This window comes from Onychomys torridus, chromosome 5, assembly GCF_903995425.1.
Source record: "Onychomys torridus chromosome 5, mOncTor1.1, whole genome shotgun sequence".
NCBI classification, from domain to species: Eukaryota; Metazoa; Chordata; class Mammalia; order Rodentia; family Cricetidae; genus Onychomys; species Onychomys torridus.
Window position 1 is genome coordinate 114,307,260 of NC_050447.1, and position 21,774 is coordinate 114,329,033.

Sequence of the window (21,774 nt, forward strand, 5' to 3'; positions counted from 1 at the left end):
ATGCCCCCCCCCCCCGTTACCTAGTCTCTCTGGGTCTGTGGATTGTAGCATAGTTATCCTTTGTTTTACAGTTGATGTCCACTTATGAGTAAGTAGATACCTTTCTTATCTTTATTGGTCTGGGATAACTCACTTAGGATAAATCACTCCATCTATTTGCCTTCAAATTTCCTGGTATCCTTGTTTTTTAATATCTGAGTAATACTCCATTGTGTAAATGTACCACATTTTATTTATCCATTCCTCAGTTGAGGGTCATGTAGGTTGTTTCCAGGTTCTGGCTATTACAAATAAAGCTGCTATGAATTCAATTGAGCAACTGTCCTTGTGAAATGAATGAGTGTCCTTTGGGTATATGCCCAAGAGTGGTATAGCTGGGCCTTAAGGTAGATTGATTCTCAGTTTTTTGAGAAACTGCCACATGAACTTCCAAAGTGGCTGTATAAGTTTGCAATGGAGGAATCTCAGAGTCATTTTGATTTGTATTTCCTTGATGGCTAAGGATGTTGAACATCTCCTTAAATATTTCTCAGTTATTTGAGATTCTTCTGTTGAGAATTCTCTGTTTAGATCTGTACCCCATTTTTAAATTGGATTATTTGGTTTGTTGATATCTAGTTTCTTGAGTTTGTTTATATATATTGGAAATCAGCCCTCTGTTGGATGTGGGGTTGGTGAAGATCTTTTCCCATTCTGTAGGCTGCTGTTTTAACCCATTGACAGTGTCCTTTGCCTTACAGAAACTTTTCAGTTTCATGAGGTCCCATTTATTAGGGAGTGCATATATTTTTAAGTACAGAAAATTAATATACACACACACAATTAAAAATAAAATATTTCAAAAAAGATCAATTAATGAGGTTAACTGCTCTTCATTTAGGCACATCCAGTTCAAGGCTTGGCAGTTCTGATGATACAGTATTTTGTGGGTTTCACTGCTATTACTGATAGACACCTAAAGAGTACATGTGACTTCCTTTAAGTGGGGAACACACATTTGAGCACTATTCTCTAGAAAACCCTTGAGTTTAGCTTATATGGAAGAAGCTAGGATGCATAGTGATATGTGACTGTAGATGCTAAGGACTTTTCTGGGGGCGGGGGTCAAAGGGCATCCAGGTGACTCCTTGTGTGTGCCACTCACTGACAGATACCTGACACTGGCAAAGTCACAAGGAAAGAGGTCATTTTTACTGTGTAATCAAGAATGGCTTCCTGCCGTTTTGTTCTATTGACAGTGTCCTTTGCCTCACAGAAACTTTCCAATTTCATGAGGTCTCATTTATTAGGTGTTGATCTTAGTGTCTGCTCTATTAGTGTCCTGTTCAGGAAGTTGTCTCCTGTGCCAATGTGCTCAAGACTATTTCCCACTCTCTCTTCTATCAGGTTCAGTGTATACATATAATTTCCTATCATCTTCTTGACTTTGTATTATTTGGTGTTTTCTATTCCTCTTTTGCTTAACTGTTATTCAAGAGTGGTTCATTCTTCTGAGACCCCATGGGTGTGTTTGTCTCTCTCATCAGTAAATCGTTCCTTCAAGTATCTTTGGTAGAGCTGGCTTAGTGGTCCTAAATTCCTTTAGCCTACATTTTTATGGTAAGTTTTCCTCCTTCAATTATGACTGATAGTTTTGCTGGGTATAGTAGTCTGTATTGGCAGTTGTTGTCTTTCAAAACTTGAAAAGCATTGTTCTGAGAGCCTCCCAGCTCCTGAATCACCCAAGAGCTGCACCCCCTGCCCCCCACATCATCCCAAGCCTTGCAGACCACTGCAGCTTTCCTAGTTCCTGTGGTAACTCTGACAGGCCTGCTCTGCCATGTGAACTGGTGCTTCCCTTGGTTACTCTACTCTCTTTGGTCTCAGTATTTAAGCGAGTTAATTATGACATGAAGAGGGAAGCCCTTTCCTGGTCTTGTCTGTCTCTGTTCTAAATGCCTCCAGTGTCTACACAGGTGTTTTTTGTTGTTGATGTTGTTTTGTTTTGTTTTGTTTTCCTGATTTAAGGAAATTTCTGCTGTGACTTCAATTTAAAATGTTTGCTGTTCCTTTAGAAGGGAATTCACTTTCTTTCATGCCTGTGATGTGGTTGTTGCAGAGTATCTTGTATGTCGTACAAGTTCTGTCCAGGCCTCTTGACCAATTAATCTCTGTCTTTATTGGAATGTCCCAAATCCCCACCTTATCTTCAAGTCGTTCTATTTTATCCTCCTCTCGATCTATCCTATTGGTGAAGCTTTCTACACAATTTTTATTTGACTTGTTTCCATTATTTCCATTTGATTCCCAGCTTCCTTTTGAGTTCCTCTTTCCTATCATACACCAGCCTTCCTATTTCATTCAGTGTCATGTTTTCTTGGGGTACTTTCAAGAGTTTTTTTTTTTTTCCTTTGTATTATTTTAACATATTTATAATCCTTATTTTAAGTTCTTTTTCTGAGATTCCATCTAACTCATTAGTATTGGAGGTCATTACTATAGGATTAATTTTGGAAGGAGTTGGATTTCCTTGATTTTTTTCTATTCTTGTGTTTTTGTGAAGGGAGCTGGGTCATTTGTTGAATTTACTATGTTTTATTTATTTTACTGATTTTTATTCTTTCAGAGGAAATATTTAAACTGTTGGCAATATACTAGGTTATTGTTATCCCTGGAGAGATAGTAGGAAGGGGCAGTGGAACTTGTGGGCCCACTGAACTCACCTGAGCAATGGATGGGGCTAGAGCCTCCTGGGTACTCTGTTCTTCCTGGAGTGATGGGTGGAAATGATGTGTCCTGAACACATTAGCCACACAGGGTGACTGACAGGACTGTGCTCTTCCATGCAATGGTATGTAGTAGGGTATAAAGTCCTGAAGATACACTAACAGCACTAGGTCAATGGCTGAGACTTAAGCTCTCTGGATACACTGTGTTTACCACAGTGCCTGAGGCTGCAGCCTCTTAGACACACCTTGTTGGGTTGACACATGGTGTAGAGAGCTTCTTGGGCAGGCAGGACTGGAGACACACAGATGTGCAGCCCTCACCTGGGTGACAGGTGGGGCTTAACTTTCTCAGGCATGGAGTCTCCTTGGGAACAATGGGCAAGTGAATGGGTGACCTCAACATAGCTGTATCATGGAAAAGTCGTAGCCCGCCATGGGTGGGTACACCCCCATAGCTGCATAGATGGAGTCCCCAGGAATCTTGTGACATAAAATTCCTTCCTTGTTCATTTGAATTCCTTAGGTACCAAAACCAAGTTCAGCATTAATTCCTTTAGAATGTCGTCTTGGTGTAAACCATTTCTAAGTTTTAGAACTAAATGGTCTCTCCCAGGCTATGACTCTAAGGGCACATATTCATCTGGATCATTCTGTAGCTCTAGTACAACACATAACACTATACAGCATAGATTTGAGAAAATATTTTACTGAATATACAATTTCAGAGTTAATCCAATAATCTAAGTATAAACTGGGTGTAACACAAAATCTAAAATGATCTTTTAATTAAAAAACAACAAACAAAAAACCTGGAGCCTGATATTGGGGTGAAAGCAGAAAGATCAAAGAAGCAGAGTAAGCCACAGCCACCACCTCTTACCTCACCAACTCCTCAGTCTAAAAGAGCTCCAGTAGAAAGGGCTTCAGCTGAAAAAGCCTCTAGTTCCTGTCTCCTCACGCCTTATAAACCTTTCTCCACTAGCCATTACTTCCTGGGATTAAAGACGTGACTTCCTAAGCAAAGGCATGAGATCTCAAGTGCTGGGATTAAAGGTGTGTGCCACCACTGCCTGGCTCTTTTTCTCTCCTAGACTGAGTTAATCTCATGTAGTCCAGTGTGGCTTTGAACTCACAGAGATCCAGGTGGATCTCTGCCTCCTGAATGCTAAGATTAAAGATGTGTGCCACCACTGCCTGGCCTCCGTGTTTAATCTTGTTCTGTTCTCTGATCTTCAGGCAAAGTCTGAGTACACAATATACCACCACAACTGGGTTAAAAAAAAAAAAATCAAGGCTTTGGTATGACTTGGATATACAATGTCTCCCATAGATTAATGTGTTTGAGTAGTGGGTTCTCAGCTCAAGACATGGTTGTGGGAGGTTGTGAAACCTTAAAGAGTTTGTGCTTTGTTGAAAATGACTTATATGGACCCACCCCATGACAATGTCACATTTACTGAAGGGCAAGGAATAGTTAGATGACTGTAGTCTTTAGGAGAGAATGTTTCCTTGCATGTGTCAGAAAGGAGCTGAGATATGTGAAGGTCGTTGGACTTGAAAAAAGGCCTGCAACCATCAAACCATATGCTGAAGCTTTCCTTTAAATGAAGCACCAAGGAGACATTGGTGTTTATTATAGTTTTTTAAATTTGCAATAGCTAATTTCTCATAGAAACATTGGGTCTATGTTTTTTGAGACAAATTCTTAATCCATAGCCAAAAATTTCCAGGAACCAGCATACTGTACCCTAGAGTGGCTTTAACTCAGAGCAATCCTCCTGCCTCAGCTTCCTCTGGCTGAGATTGCATCCTGTGCCTAGCTTTTTATTTTAATTGAGATGATCCCACCCACATCTTAAAATGACGTGAAAGGAGGCTGTTTAAAATGATTACCCTCCCCTAAACTCTAGCCTTCATCCACTCCAAGTCCCTTCTACCCTCATCCCCACCCCCTAACCCTGTCTTCCTAACTCTCCTGCCCCACCCATTTCTACCTTGATATGTAGATGACCTTTGAACATGTCTATTGAGGCTACCTTCATGATGGTGCCTTGTGGTTGCCATCATGTTGGAGACTGTAGCCTCTGTGTGACAAATGGAAGATGGTGACCCTGCTTTAGCTCCTGAGGTGAAGTGGCCACCATCTCCACCTGGGAAGACATTGTAAAGGTACCCATGGTATCTGTAACTAATGTCATTTGTGCCCCCATTGGATGGTGTAGTATATATAGTACAAGTACAGCAGAGTATACTGGTATACTAAATAGTAAGTAGTTTCTAACAGACTCTAATTGTCTGATTGGTATTCAGTTTTCCTTGTGAGTGATGAACACCTTAGATTGTATAACTTGGCATATAAATACTGCATTAATGTCACATAACGTCCCACTGCTTGTTGAAATGAATTAAGAATCTAAGATTAATCACTGAAATATTGGTGAAAATAATTGGTAAAAATAATCCCCAAATAATAGACCACTTGGCATACCACATAGGCCCACATTTTAGTTTCTTTGAGCCAAATAAGAAAAGTACAACACATTTTAGCATAAAAATCAATTTATTATACAACAATCACACAGAATGCTTTTTATCTAAAAGAAAAATGGCTTCTGCCTCCCTTTCACCCCAGTCATGATACTGTGTTCTTTAGATGCAGTACTGTCAAAGGAAAACAAAAAGTAAAACCCTCCATTTCCAAAGAGGTGACCTCTACCAACGTTCTTAAATGACACAGGAATGTTGGGAAGGACTAGAGTAGAATGGTCTCTAACATACAAAATCTATTCTGCCCATTTGGTAAAAAAATAATAATTCTCTGATGTGGGAAGACAGGAACTTATCCACCAATATGTATAAATATAATTCTGACGGGTTGACATTTTCTATGCTTAATTACATTCAGCAAATACTCCATTTTATTTTAAAAGCTGGGGAAATTAAGGTTTTATATTAAGGTTTTATAGTACCCAAGTATTTCTGTTCTCATGAATAAAAGGGAATTTACTTGGGAAACTGTTTTATCAGGTTATAGAGATAGACATTTTTTTATACTTCTATTTTAGAAAATTCACACTAAGAATAAATGGGTTAAAATGTTTACCAGATCCCATTTTTCAGCTCAGGTTTCATAGCTCTGTATGTCTTCTTGGCCCTTGAGTGGGTTAAGGCTTAGTGTTGTACTGAGCTTGCTCTGGGAGGGTTAAGCTGGCTGGTACTTTGAGCTGCCATTACTGAACTGCTATACAAAGATGATGTCCTCTGTGTTCTACAGATGTGAGGTCACACAAACATCCCAGCTGCAGGCATGATGCTCTGTAGACCTCAGTGCCTCATAGATAAAGTAAGAGTAACGTGGGTCAAGGACCAGCGATGCCTCATCTGTCTCATTTTTACCCAGAATTCCCTTCAGTAACAGATTTCAGGTCATGTTTGAGAACTAAAACTGAACTCCAGTTTCACCAAGGAGTTCGCTCCTTTGGCCAACTTGTGTCTTGTCATAGAAGAACAATAACATACTCAGAGCTAGCCCTTAAAACAAATGCTTAGGAAAGAATAACATACTAGCTTGAGTCTGAGTCACTGGAGATGGTGGTGAAGCACCTGGGAGCAGATCAGTTTAAGAAAATAATTTAGCAAACACATTGAAGAGTAGGTGGTCTGCAGACAGGGGGAGCTTGTCCAACTGGAGTGACAGTGTGGGACAGCACAGGACACAAGGACTTCAGTGCTTGTCCAAATACACTGAGAAGGGTGGAATACTCAGAGTTTAAAAAGTCAGTACAATTTTTTAACAGGGAAAAGTAAAGTGGGAGCTTGCCCAGAAAGGGAAGACAGGGGTGGGCAGCACCACTGTTGGCACGTAAGAAAAGCCTACCATGTGCTGGATGCCAGAGCCACGACCCAGGTACATATTTGCTAAAATGGAGGAAACGTAGTCAAAATTAGTCATGTTTTGTGTGAGTTTTGGGAAACGTCCAGATGCACTCTACTGTGGCTCATTTCCAGCCCACGATATCTTTCCAAATGACCGCATCCTTTTCTGCTTTCTGAAAAGTAAACTTATGAAGATTGATAGCAACTACTTGGGCTGATATGAGTAGGCTCAGAAGCAACAGCTGACTAATGTGATGTCTGTTTTGTCCCTGGCTCTGTTGATTATGATTTACAAGTATTCCAGTCTCATTTCTGTGCTAAGGAGAACTGCAACTGGACTCCAGCCTTTGTTCAGAAAAGGCATGGCAGCTATGTGTAGACCCAGCTTTTGATGTGGAGAATGTGACTCTCTGAATCCAGACCAGCAAGGGAGGTAGACAGGAATGTATAAGTAAGGAAGCCAATTGAAATGGAGGGACAGCTCCTGCCCAAAGCCCCTGAGTTATGATGATTTGGCAAAGGAATTGTTTTCTGGTTGAGACAAGGTCGTCTTGTGCCCATGTTGCCCAGGGTGTCTCGATACCCAGACACTTGGGATCGCAGGTGTATGACACCATACCCAGCTCAAGAAGTGGTTCGTTCATAGAATGACTAATCTTCAAACTGTGTTGAAGGAAAATGAATCTCATTACTAGGTCACTAAATTTAGAATCAGAGTGGTTAAAAATGTAGCTGCCTCCCTGGCTTGAGAGAGGGAGAGGTGATGCCAGATTCTGTCTTTTGTTAAGGATCCCATCTAAACGCTTCCTAGGGTGGATACCTTAAGGAGCAAGTAGACTAATCATCGATTTATGCACTGACAGTTATTGCTTGACATGGACTAGAGCAGACCCTGACATTTACAATATAATTAACGTTTTATTTTACACATTTAATCTAAAGAAAATTAACTCTGAAGGCTTGCCATGAGAAACAAAGCCCATGCCTCCTGGTTTTCTGCATGAATAAGGCATTACCAAGAGTTCAGGAGAAAGGGGCGCTGCACCTGTTCTGAGGTTTGGAGAGGTCGGCATCGCTTCAGTTAATAGAGTAACCTAATAGCAATATATTAGAATACATTCTGGGTACGAATGATTTACAAACTCAAAAGGAATTAGTTTATGCTAAAACATACAACTTTCAATTCAGTCTTGGCTTTAAAACAAGCTCGTCTGTTGGGCTGCTGCGTTGGGATGCTCCTCCCAGCAGTACTCCACTCATTGCACCTTCTTGTTTGTCACACCGTTAGCTACAGCCAAGTGGGCTTTGGGCAGACCATTCTTCAGCTCTTTCCCCGCAGGTGGCTCTTGCATCTCTTTCTTCGCTGGCTTTTTTCGGTATGTCTGTCAGAGAGTGGGCAGGAGGAAAAGCAGAGGAGACGTTTTCGTAAGTCATTGTCTAACCTTCTGACACGGCATGCAGTTAGAGCATTCCACAATCTTCCTAGTAAGAGTTTGTTTTGAAGCCTCTTGCTATAAAGCTCAGGTAAAAACCAAGGCAAATGCAGGAATGTCAGTACAGGTTATTTCACTTTATCTGTGTTACATCATAATTTGCTTAGCATGCAAAGCAGCTTATATTAGTAATTCACTTGGAAAAAAATATAACTTCCTTTAAAATTCAAGAGAAAAGGAGCTGTTATTTTACTTTTTTATTCTGAGATTATAATTACAACATTACCTGATTCTGGAAGGGTTTTAAATGTTCTCTTTAGTGCTGAAGATGGAAAGCAGGGTCTCATGCATATTAATTATGTCATCTGCCACAGAACTCCACTCCAGCCTAATATGTCCTGCTCTCTCATTCTGAAGAAATACCTGATCTGTCACCTCATTTTTATTTATCTGTTTTTTGAGACAAGGACTCATTCCACCAGGCTCATTCTCCAACTTGCTACCCATGATCACTTGAACTCTTGATCTTTCCGTGTCTACCTCTTCAGTGCTAGGATAATAGCATTTTTACTTTTTAAAAAAGCAATGATGGCATTAACAAGGGTCAAGACTGGAATGGTATAAAGTCTGAACCAGTGTGTAGAGATAGTTTTGGTAGCCATTGCCTACCACTGCTGGCTACGGTGAGCCCATGCTATTCCCTTTGAGCTCTGGTACGCACGTGTGGGTCTGTTTGGTTCCACCCATGCGTCTTTCTTTAGGCATCCTCATATGAGACTGATTTGTTACAAGGGCAAAGGCCAGCCAGGCCAGTTCAGAAACACACACTCTGAAAAGCTGTCAAAGGTCCAGTTCCCACAGTGGCCCTTCACATAAAACCACTGTGAAATAAAAACTAAAAAATGAGAGCAATTGTCTGGAGAAGAAAACACAGTTGAATAGAATTTCAAAAGTACAGTTTGAATACAAATTATGGTTTTTCTTTTTGGTTTGAAGCTGCCTTTCCATTTCCTTAGCCCCACCATTTAAAGTTCACAGCCACCTGAGCCTCTGCTGCCTCTGCCTGTGTGGGATCTCGTGACAAAGTCACTGTGCAGGATGCTCTCATCTCAATTGTTAATTGAAAAGAAAATGTCACTTGACAAAGAGTGAGCCAGCATGCCCTGTCCATGTCCATGCTGGTTTTGCCTTGAAGGAATTTCCCCAAATGAACACTGCCTCCATACCTCAGAGCAGCTGATGGAGGCTCACTGAATTCATTATCAAACACGAAACACTGTTGTCAAGTTTTTCTCCACTCAGCTTCCTGGCTCTGTGTTACTACACCTGTTCATCTTCCCGACGTCAGATCTGGGTGGTGGCATGGGGCAAATGCACGTGCAGATATAGTGTAACTTAGTCTTTCAGAAGGAGCTCTCAGCAAAGGCCAACTGGACTGTTAGCTGGCTGTTCTTGGAGGAGGACTTGGGGAGAAGGGTTAGGAGGGCACCCTTTACTTCCTCCTTGGAGTTCCATTATCTTAGACACACAGTACATTGAGGCAGCTTGTCACTCCCCACTGAACATTTACACCTTACATACCTGGACATAGAAGTTTAGAAACAGGATAACCAGTGTCATCATGTAGGAAGACTGGAAGATGAGACAGCCGAAGGGGAAGCCACAGGGCTTTACCACGGCACTGAGGGTGTGTGTGATGGTCAGCACAAACTGCACCTGCAAGGCAGAGGGCTACAGCTGAGTACAGGTCCCATGGGAGGGAGGCCCTAGTGGTCTATACACGGCTACTGTCCCTTGCTATATTCTGCAGAAGCAAATCAAGAAAAATACCCCAATAGTCCACTACCCTACCCAGAGACTTCATTTGAAATTATGTAAGTATATAAATTTGTATATTTTCTGATGGAAAAGTAGTTAAGTTTATTTTAATTAAAAATGATCTAAGTTTTACATTAACTCAAAAATGTTTATACTTCAAACCAGAAAATTTCCACTTAGAAGCTAACCGCAAACACAAAGATGCTATAGTGGCCGAAGTATGATTGCTCAAGGCAGCCTAGTCACAGAGCCTGACAAGCCTATCCCTTCCCTGTCTGTGAGGCACATGGAGAAGCAAAGGAAGAGCAACGTACCAGCTGAGCCTGGGTGAGGTATTTCTTCCACCAAAGGTACTTGTGCATGGACGGGAACACAGAGAGTCCGTAGTAGGAGTACATGAGAATATGAATAAAACTGTTCAGGGTTGGTCCAAAGAAGCCTAGGACAGTGGAGTATGTGAGTTAGTACTCCCAGAAAGGGAGGCACTTGTCCTTCCTCGTTATCTGTTGATCTCCATCCTGACTGCAAAGTGCTAATAGAAGTAGACAATAACACAACAGCATTCATAGAGAGATCTCTAACTGCTGCCATTAGCTCAGGATTCAGGAAAACCTCCTAGACAGAGGAGAGATGTTCAGACAACCGAGCCAGCTAGTCCATATCTACAAAGGGCCTACTGTCTCTACAGTGGTTATTCTTACCAGCTAATCAGGGAGGCAGAGAAAGGTGAACTTAAGTCTGGTTGCAGAATCCCACAAAAGGAGAATTGACTTTATTTTGCCTAAACCTCAATTAAGCCATCTTGGTGACAGAGCCTCCTGTGGCTGGAGTGCTTGCCTTGGGGTTTGTTATGTCTTGAATGTGTGTGCGTGTAAACTCTTTTCTCATTTTGAAACCACTTGAGCTGTGGTGGGATTGAGAGACTGTCCTGCATTGTCTGAACTGAAGAGCGCTGCCTATTATTTCTTAGTCAGTTTCAATTCTTTAGCCCCATTGCTCACCCTGCATTAGTAACCTAGATAACTGGAAAGCAAACCAACAGCATGTTTTCAGCAAATACTAGACAGTATGTACTATGACACTTGGGTTTCTATGGGGAAAAAAAAAAACAAAACTATGGGAGTCCAAGATGAGATTTGCCCATCTGGGTTCTCATTTCCAAGAAGCTCTGTACTTATAATTTTTGTAATCATCTTGGAGATACAGCACACAAATATCCACAGGACCATCTCTGAATAGAGCAATGTGAATTTTAAATGCATAATGAGACTCAAAACTGGGAGAAAAAAACTCCTCAAAAAACTGCTCCTCTGCCATTCACTAATCTTTCCTAGCACCTAAAGGCCCACAGGGAGCCTGTCACCTGAGTAAAGGCCATCTGTCTTTGCAGTTTCATCCCTTGCATTGGCTTTTCACGTGTACCTCGACAGCCAGGGATATCGTGCAACTAACCGGCTCTATGAATGATCTTTCAATTTAATGACAGGATCAAAATTATACACATGTGGTAGAAACTGTAATTTGAGCCTTGACTGTTGACTTGTAGTCACAGTGGTCTAGTGCTCTCTGGATGGTGGACGATGGAAATGACTGCATCCCATTCCATACTGTAGCCAGGAGATGAGGCCATGACGGGGTGCTTGGTGGGCTATGCGCGTCACACGCAGTTTTCATTTAGGGTAGTTTCAATTCACAGTGGGTTACCAGAATTGACTTTTTGGTGTGTCAAGGGGTATCTGCATCCAACATATCCTTGGCAATTTCTATCATTGATAGAAGACCCCAACTTCTAAGGTGTGCGCCACCATACCCATTTTAAACTTTATAAAAGTCGTCACTCAATTTGACTTTTTTGTGGAACTAGCAATGGAGCATTGTTGTATATACTAAGCGAGTGCTCCATTGGTGAGCTATACACTCGACTCTCTAAAAACACTTTTTCTTGTTTTTTCCCATCTAATTTTTCATAGAATATTTTCAAAGTCATGGGAACATGATGATTTAAATAAAAGTACTGTTCTCTTTAATTCAGTCACAAGTGAGTACCCTACCCCACTCCCTATGGGTTGCGAAGTTATCGTAGAGAGAGACATCATTAACTGCCTCCAGTCAAAGTAAAGTGGCAGGGAGGGGGGCTGCAGAGATGGCTCAGTGCTAAAGAGTACTACTGCCTGCTCTTCCAGAGGACCCAGGTTCAATTCCCAGCACCCCCATGGCAGCTCACAATTGTCTGTAACCCTAGTTCCAGAGTACCTGACACCCATGGAAAAACACCAATACACATAATTTTTTGTTGTTGTTTTTTCAAGACAGGGTCTCTCTGTGTAGTTTTGGTGCCTGGCCTGGCTCTCACCCTGTAGACCAGGCTGGTCTCAAACTCAGAGATCTGCTTGGGTCTGCTTCCCGAGTGCTGAGATTAAAGTGTACACCGCCACCACTACCTGGCAACATAAAAATTTTAAAAACAAAAACAAAAAAAGTAAAGTAAGACTGAAACAAGACATCACAATGTTCCAGGTAAAGCCAGGGTCAATACTACCTCATGGAGCTGTTGCTCCACACGAAGTATGTGATAGAGTGACCACACTAGTTTACTGTGTTACATGTATCGTGTGGGCGTGAAAAGGGGCAGGCATGGCCATGTGTTTTAAGACAGGGTCTTGCTGTGTTGAAGCTCCTCCTACCCTAGCCTGCTAAGCACTAGGACTACAGGTGTGAACCACCACATATAGCTTAAAATCTATTTAAAAAGGTGAAAGCTATTTTCTTTGGTGCAGAGAACTCTTAGTTTTCCAGAATGTAAAGTGAAGAATCTCTAAGGGCTGAAATGTGGCTGTGTGTCACCGTGAGGTGGTGGCTGTGGCAGATGCTTCCTGAAGTGGTAAGGGCCGCCCTCTATGGAGTCAGGTGCTCTGGCTGAGGCCTGTGCTTCTCTGCCCATCCGACAATCGGTGCATGGTAAAGAAATCAATTTTTAAATTTAAGGTCTTGCTCAGATTTTGCCAACACAAAAATCCAGAAACCAAGCAGCCACCTGCAAATGTTGATCCCTGAGGTGACAAGGACATTACTTTGGGGCTCCCATATCTCCTAGTCAGCACATACTGGATGGACTCAGAGGTGTGTTGGTGCTCTTGTGAGACTCATTTCTCAGAGCCAAGAGTTACCAAAAGGACTTACTTTGGCCACAAGGTATCCAGTTCAGAACACACCACCAGATGTTAAACATTGAGGCATGGTGATAGACATGAAGGAAGGTGATCTGACTGGTCTTCTTTCGAAGAACAAAGAAAATCGTGTCCAGGAACTCCACCAGTTTGGAGAAGTAGTACCACCACAAGACCTTGGCTACCTACAGCAAGTTCAAGAGGGAGAAAAGTTGACAGTGTACCCCAGCGTACCCCAGCTCTGCCCTGTGCACAGCGTTCTGCTCCCCACCTATGCTTCCTGCGGACTGCAGAGTGCTGCTTATCTGCTGTCTTCCCCCAGTTCCTTCTAATTCCACGAGTCTACTCTCGACTGAAAGAAGGGCTATCTTTCCCAAACATGCATCCAATCCAGTTACTCTCTTGTCCACCCACAGGCTCTTGTCCACGGTTCCCCACCTGAGGACAGGATCTTCCACTACCTTCCATTCTGCAAGGCTTCTGTGAACCCTAAAAGTGGGCTCTTCAGCCTGTGTAGGTATTGACTCTCCCCCCGCCCCACCAACATCTAACACTCTTCCTGCCTCAGATCTGGCACATTTTAGCCATCCTTCCCCAATCCTCATCTTGGTAGCCACCTTCTCTCAGAACTTTCTTGGGCTACCTCCTTGTTCTCAGAACCATTTACAGTCCCAGACTGCCTTAACTCAACCTCTATAGTCAGAGCTCTAAAAAGTGTGTGATGTGAATCCACCAGTGAGTTTCACATCACCCTAAGTGGGTGCTCTCTTGTTCAGGTGATGGACAGTTTTACAAAGGGATGCATCATGCTTCTGGGAGATGCAAAGTAATGCTCTGATTCTACTGTGACTCACACATTTTTCTCCTATAGGGGATTTCCCCTCCTCTTATATTTGGAAATTCACATATAAAGACATGATGAATGTTCAGTTATTTGCCTTAATTTTTTTCTGCAACCTTTAAAAGGGAACAGTGAGACTCATTTTCTTTTTGAGATGTACTCTTCTTTCATCTCTCAGTGCGCTTCAGCCCATGGCAGGCAGTGTTCTTTCTGATGCTTGGATTGTCCTGGATAGCCAATGAGAGGGAGTTTTCAAGGTGATTCCTGTAACCATGCATGACCCAATAGTCATGCATAGCTCCTTTGCTAAGGGTCACAGAGTCATCTGAAATACATTCCCTGGCCCAAACCTGGAGCTGGCCATGTCCTAAGAATCCTCATCCCTTATGGTAGACAGCAACTCTGTGAAGTCTAGCTCGGTACCTTGGGTTGTCATAGACTAAAGGGGCCTTTCCTACAGATAAGATATAAAATGCAGCCTCTTTCATGAGGTTAATATGACATTTCCAATTTGCATCTACAACTACTGGGTTTAATTCTCACTGCTTTTAAAAGCATATCTCTTTTTTTCAAGTACTAGTTACTAATGATGTTAGTTTATTATATACTTTATCTCCCAGGGTCCTGTGGCTGTCTAAAAGCAGCAATGCATTTTTATTAATAAGCAATAGCAACGAGGAATTCTGAATTCAGATGCTGCCCACTGTAGTATCTGCCCACCATGGCTATCCTCTATTTGTGATTTCTGATGGGTACCAAATTCATTTACCTTACTTACTTTGCTTCTGATGTTTTGGGGAGGAAACTTGCCTTGTTTCCTTTTAAAACTTAATTTTGTTTACAATTTATGTAAAAGGATGATTTCAAAAATCAAACAAGGTGTGTGCTGAGGGCAGTGTGGCTTCCCTCCTATCCCAGCTTGCCTACTTCCACAGAAGAGGCTGGTCTAGCGTCTTGTTACTCCTGCCACAGTTCCCTTTAAAAACACACAAGAAAATACACACACTGTATCACACAAAAGGCGCTCCTGATCAACACAGCCTGCTAGTGGCTGCTTTTCACTCAAATATGTCCTGGAGCAGCAGATGGTCCCAAGGCCAGGCTCACCGCACCTGGTAGAAGCTTCTGGTCACGGATGTGTATGGTTCAGTGAGCCCGCCACCCAGCCATTTCTAAGACATGGTTGTCACTAAGTCTTTCCGTCAGACCCAAAAGCTCTTCATACAATCCCAGATTCTCACTGTACAGGAGAAGACTCTGCTCTTTTTCAATGGCAGTACTTCTCAGGGCTCACCCGGATATCTCCTTCTCCCGCACTGTCCAGATTCTGACACTGCAGGTTGTAGCCTCCTTCCCAGCTGGAGAGGATGAGCTGCCAAAGCACGGAGAAAGGGAAAGAAAGCAACACAAGCATGTGAGGGCACTGAACACTTCCAACCAGCTTGCACTCCCAGGTAGGGCAGAAGCGCCAGAATCTGAGCCCTTTGCCCTCACTCACCAGGGAGAGCTACCTCCTGTTGCTGCACAGAAGCCAGGGGCTTCTGTCCCCTCACACGCTTCTAACCATTCAGATCGCCCAAATGTAAGAGCATTTATAACTTTAGTGCAAATTATTTATTTATCTGTCTTACAACATACAAGTATAAACACATGGGAGGAAACTACTAAAATATCTTCAATTTAATACATTGATGAAATGTACATTATAGTTTTACAGGTATTAAAAGGGATCAGAAAATTCTTAAAACATTTTCTTCACTGTGTCTGTACTACTTGATAATCAAATAAATTACGTGATTGACACCTACCTTCCCCATTATTCTCTAATAAAAAGCTGCCATTTGAAAAAAACCCATCATCTGGCCATCCTTGACCCATTTCCAGGAGGCAGTGAGTACTCAGTAATAGCTGATGAGTGAGTGATGCACTCAGGGCTGCACAGCTAAGGAGTGGTGGGAATGTCACTAGAACTCAGGGTTCCTCACTCTCTTCTATTCTTTCTATAACATGACAAAACAAATCTATTAAATTCTTCATTGAAATTCTACAAAAGCAGTTCTCTCTCTGAAACAATTTGACATTCTAGAATGTAGGGTTTTCTAGGCAAAGAGCTAGCGTTTTCATCTGCCTTAACGATGTTGATGACTAAGTAATTACTGTTTGGAGCCCCGGTCTCTTCTTCACAGTTTTGATGTAGTTGTCTCTCTTCTAACAAAACCACCTTCAGGTAACATAATTATAACTAAGGTTCTGAGGATGAGTGAGTCCAGTGAAAGCAGAATCCCTTGGGACTTCCCAGTGCACTCCATTTTTTTTTTCTTTTTTCTTTTTTGCACTCCATTTTGAATCAGGTTCCCAGCAGCCGCCTGGGCTTTAGCTCCTGTCCGGAACTGCCCACTTGTGGCAGGCTGGAGACCAGGATGCCTTACAGGATGTAAGAATAAGCACATGTTTGTGTGTGTGCTGACCAGTTTTCAGACTCAGAAAGCTATGTGGCACACAAATATTATTTAAAATATTTGCAGGATGAAAGCTGTAGTTGAAGGGTTAAGTATATGTTTTCTATAGTAACAGTACAGATGCAGGGTAACCCCTTAGTGAACAGGGCATATTCTGTTTGCCCAGGGCATGTCCTGTTTTATCTGGAATTTTCAGGCAGTCACCAATCCCTTGGTATCTATCTAACCACTTAGTAACTGTGTAGCAGAATTAAGCTGCCTTCAGGGCTACTCATAATCCTCTAACCGGGTTGAGTACCAAAGCCATCTAACCTTTGTACTGAAGGAAATTAGACAAGATTGTCAATAAGATTAACATGGAGCTGCTGTGGGTGGAATAACTCTAAAGCTCACCTAGAGTCCATCAGCTTCAGCCCAACCTTACCACCTAATCCAGGCTCCTTGCAGTTGCAGCCTGGTAAGCTGTGTGCTCCGTCTCCTGGGACACTGCTTCCAGGCTTGCTCCTGATCAAGGAAGGTCTCCTTCTTTTCAATCATGTAAAGAAACTAAGTCTAACTGGGCACGGTGAAACACACCTTTAACCTCTGTGAGTTCAAGGCCAAGCTGGTCTACATAGTGAGTCCCAGGATAGCCAGAGCTACATAGAGAAAGCCTGTCTCAAGAAAAAAACAAAAGCAAAAACTAAACCCATGCTTTATCTGGCCAGCTCACACCTATCATGCTAAATACACCTTAGCAAAGAACATAAAACTGTCTTGTTAGTGCCAGAAAACTTAGTGGTTGCCTGTGATGTGATGCTGAAACTTTACATGGCTTTCCTCACCCAAAATCCCACCCACCAGTGCTTCATTTTAGTCACTATGGCAACAGCTAATGGCCATTATTAAAATGGTGCATGTTAGCTAATGCACAAAATAAAGTCAGAGTGAGAAACTAACATTTTAAGATACGGATTTCTGTCTTTTTACCTTTTCGATCAGTAGAAAAGTACTGCTTGCCACATTACTAGCCATTTATGACCTTTATGGACGGTTTTATCCTAATTTGACTGGTTTGTTCCTCTTACTCTTTAGTTTTGCTAGAGCGGGTTGACTACTTTTAGACTTCTCCTTGTATTATATGGCAGAAACTCTTGGTTGTATTAGGCAAAGCAACCATTACTTAGTCCTGTGGCTAGGTGCTCTTAAGGGTGGAGCTGAAGGCCTGGTAGGCAGCTAGAGCCAACTAGTGTCAGCTCAGGCTTGTCAGTGCAGTTCAGACATCTGCATCTCTGCACACTAGCTACATGTGAATCATTTAGTGCATTTAAACCAGGATCATGAGGTACAGAAGAAAGGTATACGACACGATCTTAATCATGATTCTAATTTGGTTAAGGGCTCCAGAAACAGGCCTAAATTCAAGTCAGAAACAAGGGCTTCTGACGCTTTGGGAAGGAGGAGTACCAGTGCAAGAGCAGCTTTCTGGGCTCTTACGGAGTGGTACCAGGGTAACTGCGACCTCTCACAGTTCTGGAAGGCCATACCTGACCCGCCCTCAAACACTCAGAGCCGCACACACTCACCTCCACCAGCATATATGCAGAAAGAAGTGTGATTCCCAGGTTATACAAGGTGAGGATTCCCCTGAGAGAAAGAGCCGGCCTGTTCTTCATGTATCTGTTACCCAGCCATATCGAGAGCAGGTACGTGACGGTGAGAATGAAGGTTGGGAGGTACGAGTCCAGCAGGAACCAGCCTCGCACTCGAGAATCTGGGAAGAAATCATATGGCGAGGAGCCAAGGAGCATGCAGTTAGCAACCCTGACTCACAAACTCAGTCTGCAGCAGGCGCCCTTATCCCAGCTGGGAGGTCCCCAGGTGCCCAGCGGACACTGTTCCCTGTCTTCACTGAGCACCTGCTGTCTGAGATGCACTCAATAACCAGCGCAAGCTGCTTTTCCCTGAACAAATCCACAGACACCTTAGTTCTTTCTCTAGACCTCAGCAACATGAGCGCTGGAATTTTTCTTATTAAGTTGGGAACTTTTACCTTTCCACTTAAAGGAGGCAGTTTATGGTTTTCTGAGCAGTAACCAGATTGCCAGCACCGTTGCTCTTATACCCAAGGCCAACTAAGTAAAGCAGTTGTTCCCTCGATACAAGCCCAGTGACTGCTGTATAGACTTGACAACCAGAGGCTGGTGAATGACTGAGGGTGGGTAGTATACACATGGATACACCAGACAAAAGGACAATTCGAGTTCCAGACAGGACAGAGTGCATCGTTCTACTCAAAACAGTATGCAATTTTAAACATACAAATTGTTACTTCTGGAATTTGCCATTACAAGTTTTTGGACGATAGTAGATTGTGGGACAAAACCTCAGACCTCAGATAAGGGAACTATACACACACGCACATGCACACACGCACGTACACATGCACACAACAATATGATGCTGAGGTAAGCAAGCCAGAGTGCAGCAGGGAGGCACAGTGAAGTTTTCATAGGGGCTTATGAGATGACTCAGCAGTTACCCAGCTTCACTAGAATGGACACCATGGGCACCTGCACTCAAGTGTACATATTCATATATGCACAATTAAAAGTAATAAAAATAAAAGCTCTCATGGGCTGGGAGTGGTGGTATATACATCTTTAATCTCAGCACCTGGTAGGTAGGGGCAGACAGATCTCTCTGAGTTCTAAACCAGCCTGGTCTACATAATGAGACGTCTCAAACACAAGAACAACAACAAAAACCCTAATATTTAAGGGCTGGAGGGATGGCTTGGAGTTGGAGAGTACTTGTTCTTGCACAGTACTCGGGTTCAGTGCCTAGTACCCACATGGCTACTCAGAACCATTTGTGCCTCCAGGTCCAGGGGATCTGATGCCTCTTCCGACGTCTGCAGTTCCTGTATATACACAGAGCACATCAGCTGAGCTCGCCCACACATGTATTTAAGTTAGAAAAGCATGCATGGAACAAATGGCTTCAGATGAACACTGAATGACAAAGATGGGAGGAAGCCCCTGAATGCTCCGTATCAGCTCCTGCATTTATTCATGCTAACTCGACACATCTTATGGGTGAAGAAACAACCAAGAAAAGGAATACAGCAGTGTCTGGATTTCAATTACATCTGCCACCTCAACCCATTTTCCTCGCTGAGACCCTCCCATTGGGAAGGACAGAGGAAAGAGGGCACACTGCATCCTAACCCCCAGCACCCAGAGCTTACAGGGTGGTGGCCTTACAGAACAGAGAGTATGTGAACTGAGGACAAAGAGGCAAAGCCTTGGAGTTGCTGAGAAGAGCATGATGCAAAACTGTGGCTATAGAGTTGTCTCAGGATTAGACGTGTCAATAGCAGGGGCAAGAGCCAGGAGTCACCAGATGCACTTCCTCCAGAGAGTGAAACGTGACAGTCTATGATCAATCTCTAACACTGGGTAACACCCAGAAGTGACCTGTAGGTACAAATGAGATTTGTTCCTTAGTCTCCTTTTGTTTAAAGATTGGCCTAGAATCTTAAAATTTGCATGCTGTTTCTAACCTACACAGACAGTACAACAAAACTGGTTCCGCCACTGGTGGTGTCCTTTTTCTGACCTTGCTGGTTCTCTCACGGCCTCAGTCCACCTCCCTGGGGTGCCCCACACCCTCCATTCTGACCTGATCTCAGCACACTTATGAGGAAAGTACCTCTGTGAGCACTGCCACTGGACCAAGGAAGGAGTGCTCTAGAGACAGACAGCGCCTTTGGTGACAGCTCACGTGACAGGTAAGGGATAGGAGCTCCAAGCTCAGATCTGCTGCAGCCTTTCAGGCACAGGCTCACACTCTTCTCAGAAGCATATGTGCTATGTGCCCTCCTCTCCATCAGTTAATGCCCACATGAAGACTCTGCCTTCTGAAGGGAGCCATTTCTCACTCCCTTTCATAGCCACAGCTGCACTTGCTCAGCAAGATAACGACCACTTCGGCTTCTTGTCCAAGCGATCCTGCCATAGCTAACTGCAAAGACTTTCTCCATGTCAGGCACTCTCTAAAGCCTTGACATGTAGTGACAGATTTCCCAAAGCAATCCACCTGGAGAAATAATACAGCCATTCTTGGGGTTCCATAGGGAGCATCAGCCACAGAGGGCAGAAAGCTCACAGTGATCAGCCTAACTACCTGTGTTACGATGCTGCCACTGAACTGCATCCCTCCAAGACATGTTCAAGCCCGACATCTGCTGTATACATGTGACTTCCCTGGGAACTGGGGTCTGTGCAGTTGCAATTGTGTTAAGATTGCACCATACTGGATTAGGGTAGGCCCTAACCCAGTTAGTGTCTTTCCAAGAGAGGAACAAAAGAATAAATGAATACTATGTGAAGACAGAGATGCAGCTAGAGGCCAAGGAACACCAGACTGCCAGCAACCTGACCCAGGGAGAGCAAACAGGTTCTTCCCATAATGTCAAGGAACAAGCGAGCCCTACCTTGACTTCAGAACTGCAGGATTATCTTTCTGTCATTTTCAAAGTCACCTAGTCCCAGGGAATGCATACTTAGGCTGCATGCTGACTGTTCCCACATGCTAGGTTTCCCTCTGCAGTCACTGCCTGTGCTCTGTGAGGAGGAACCAATCTCCTCCCTCTTACCTGGAACTAACATCCTTAGAGTTAGTTAGGAGACTCACATAAACTACATCAGCTGGCACTCTGAGCACAGCACCTGAAATCTGTAGTGTGTTTGTTATGCTGCTGTCTATGGATGCCACAGTTCAAGGTGATCATAACCACTGCAACCAGCACATGGGAGCAAGGGTTGCCGCGCTGCTGCTTTGGTATTTGAGGAGTGTTACTCTGTCTGTGTCTGCCATACCCCTCAGGCTACTGATAGGATGTGCACAAGATCAGAAAAAGCTGGGGATGCCTCTGAGGTCACTAGGTGTGGCAGTCACTGTAAGTGCTGGTCACCTTTAGGAAGGGACAAAGATTCTTGATGTGACTATAGTAACCCAATTCAGTGGTCAAACTGTTAACGTTATAATCTCCCTGCTACAAAGGAAACAATCCACCAGAACCGCTGAAGCGCAGTAAACAACTACAATCCTTTCCTCAGTGGGTCCCATGTCTATGTTCATTCTAGCTCCCACTAACCTACTGACAGCAAAGTTTAGTGCGAACTTAGTTCAAAGAGGCCAATGTTTAACTGAGAGAAACAGAAAGCTGTAGTTCCCAAGGATTCACAGCTCCTGTGGCATCCTGCCTAAGCAAGAGGCCATGCTCTTCACTCTGGGCCAATTCCTCCTCACCTCACTAGAACTGCAAGCAGGGTATGCAGAAGTTACAGACAGACACTGCTGGCCCACTACAAAAGATCCTCAAAGGGGAAGACTGGAGAGCAACTGCCCCCCACCACCCCCCCCAAAAAACCTGCAGTTTCCATTACAAAAACTAAAGTCATTATTCACTTAGAACAGGTTTCAGAG

General features: G+C 43.3%; 1 protein-coding gene across 2 annotated transcripts in view; it reads right to left on the bottom strand.

Annotated features, from left to right (window-relative positions):
• Positions 1-5,276: 5,276 nt before the first annotated feature.
• The window catches only part of Elovl2 (ELOVL fatty acid elongase 2), a 43,621-nt gene continuing 27,123 nt past the window's right edge, over positions 5,277-21,774 (bottom strand). For both annotated transcript variants that reach the window (XM_036188815.1, XM_036188816.1), the window contains exons 3-8: positions 17,868-18,055; positions 15,138-15,215; positions 13,016-13,187; positions 10,150-10,274; positions 9,599-9,733; positions 5,277-7,966 (exon numbers count right to left, since the gene is read on the bottom strand). In XM_036188815.1, the coding sequence (XP_036044708.1) occupies positions 7,841-7,966; positions 9,599-9,733; positions 10,150-10,274; positions 13,016-13,187; positions 15,138-15,215; positions 17,868-18,055 (824 nt within the window). In that variant the 3' untranslated portion in view covers positions 5,277-7,840. The remainder of the gene's footprint in view (positions 7,967-9,598; positions 9,734-10,149; positions 10,275-13,015; positions 13,188-15,137; positions 15,216-17,867; positions 18,056-21,774) is intronic.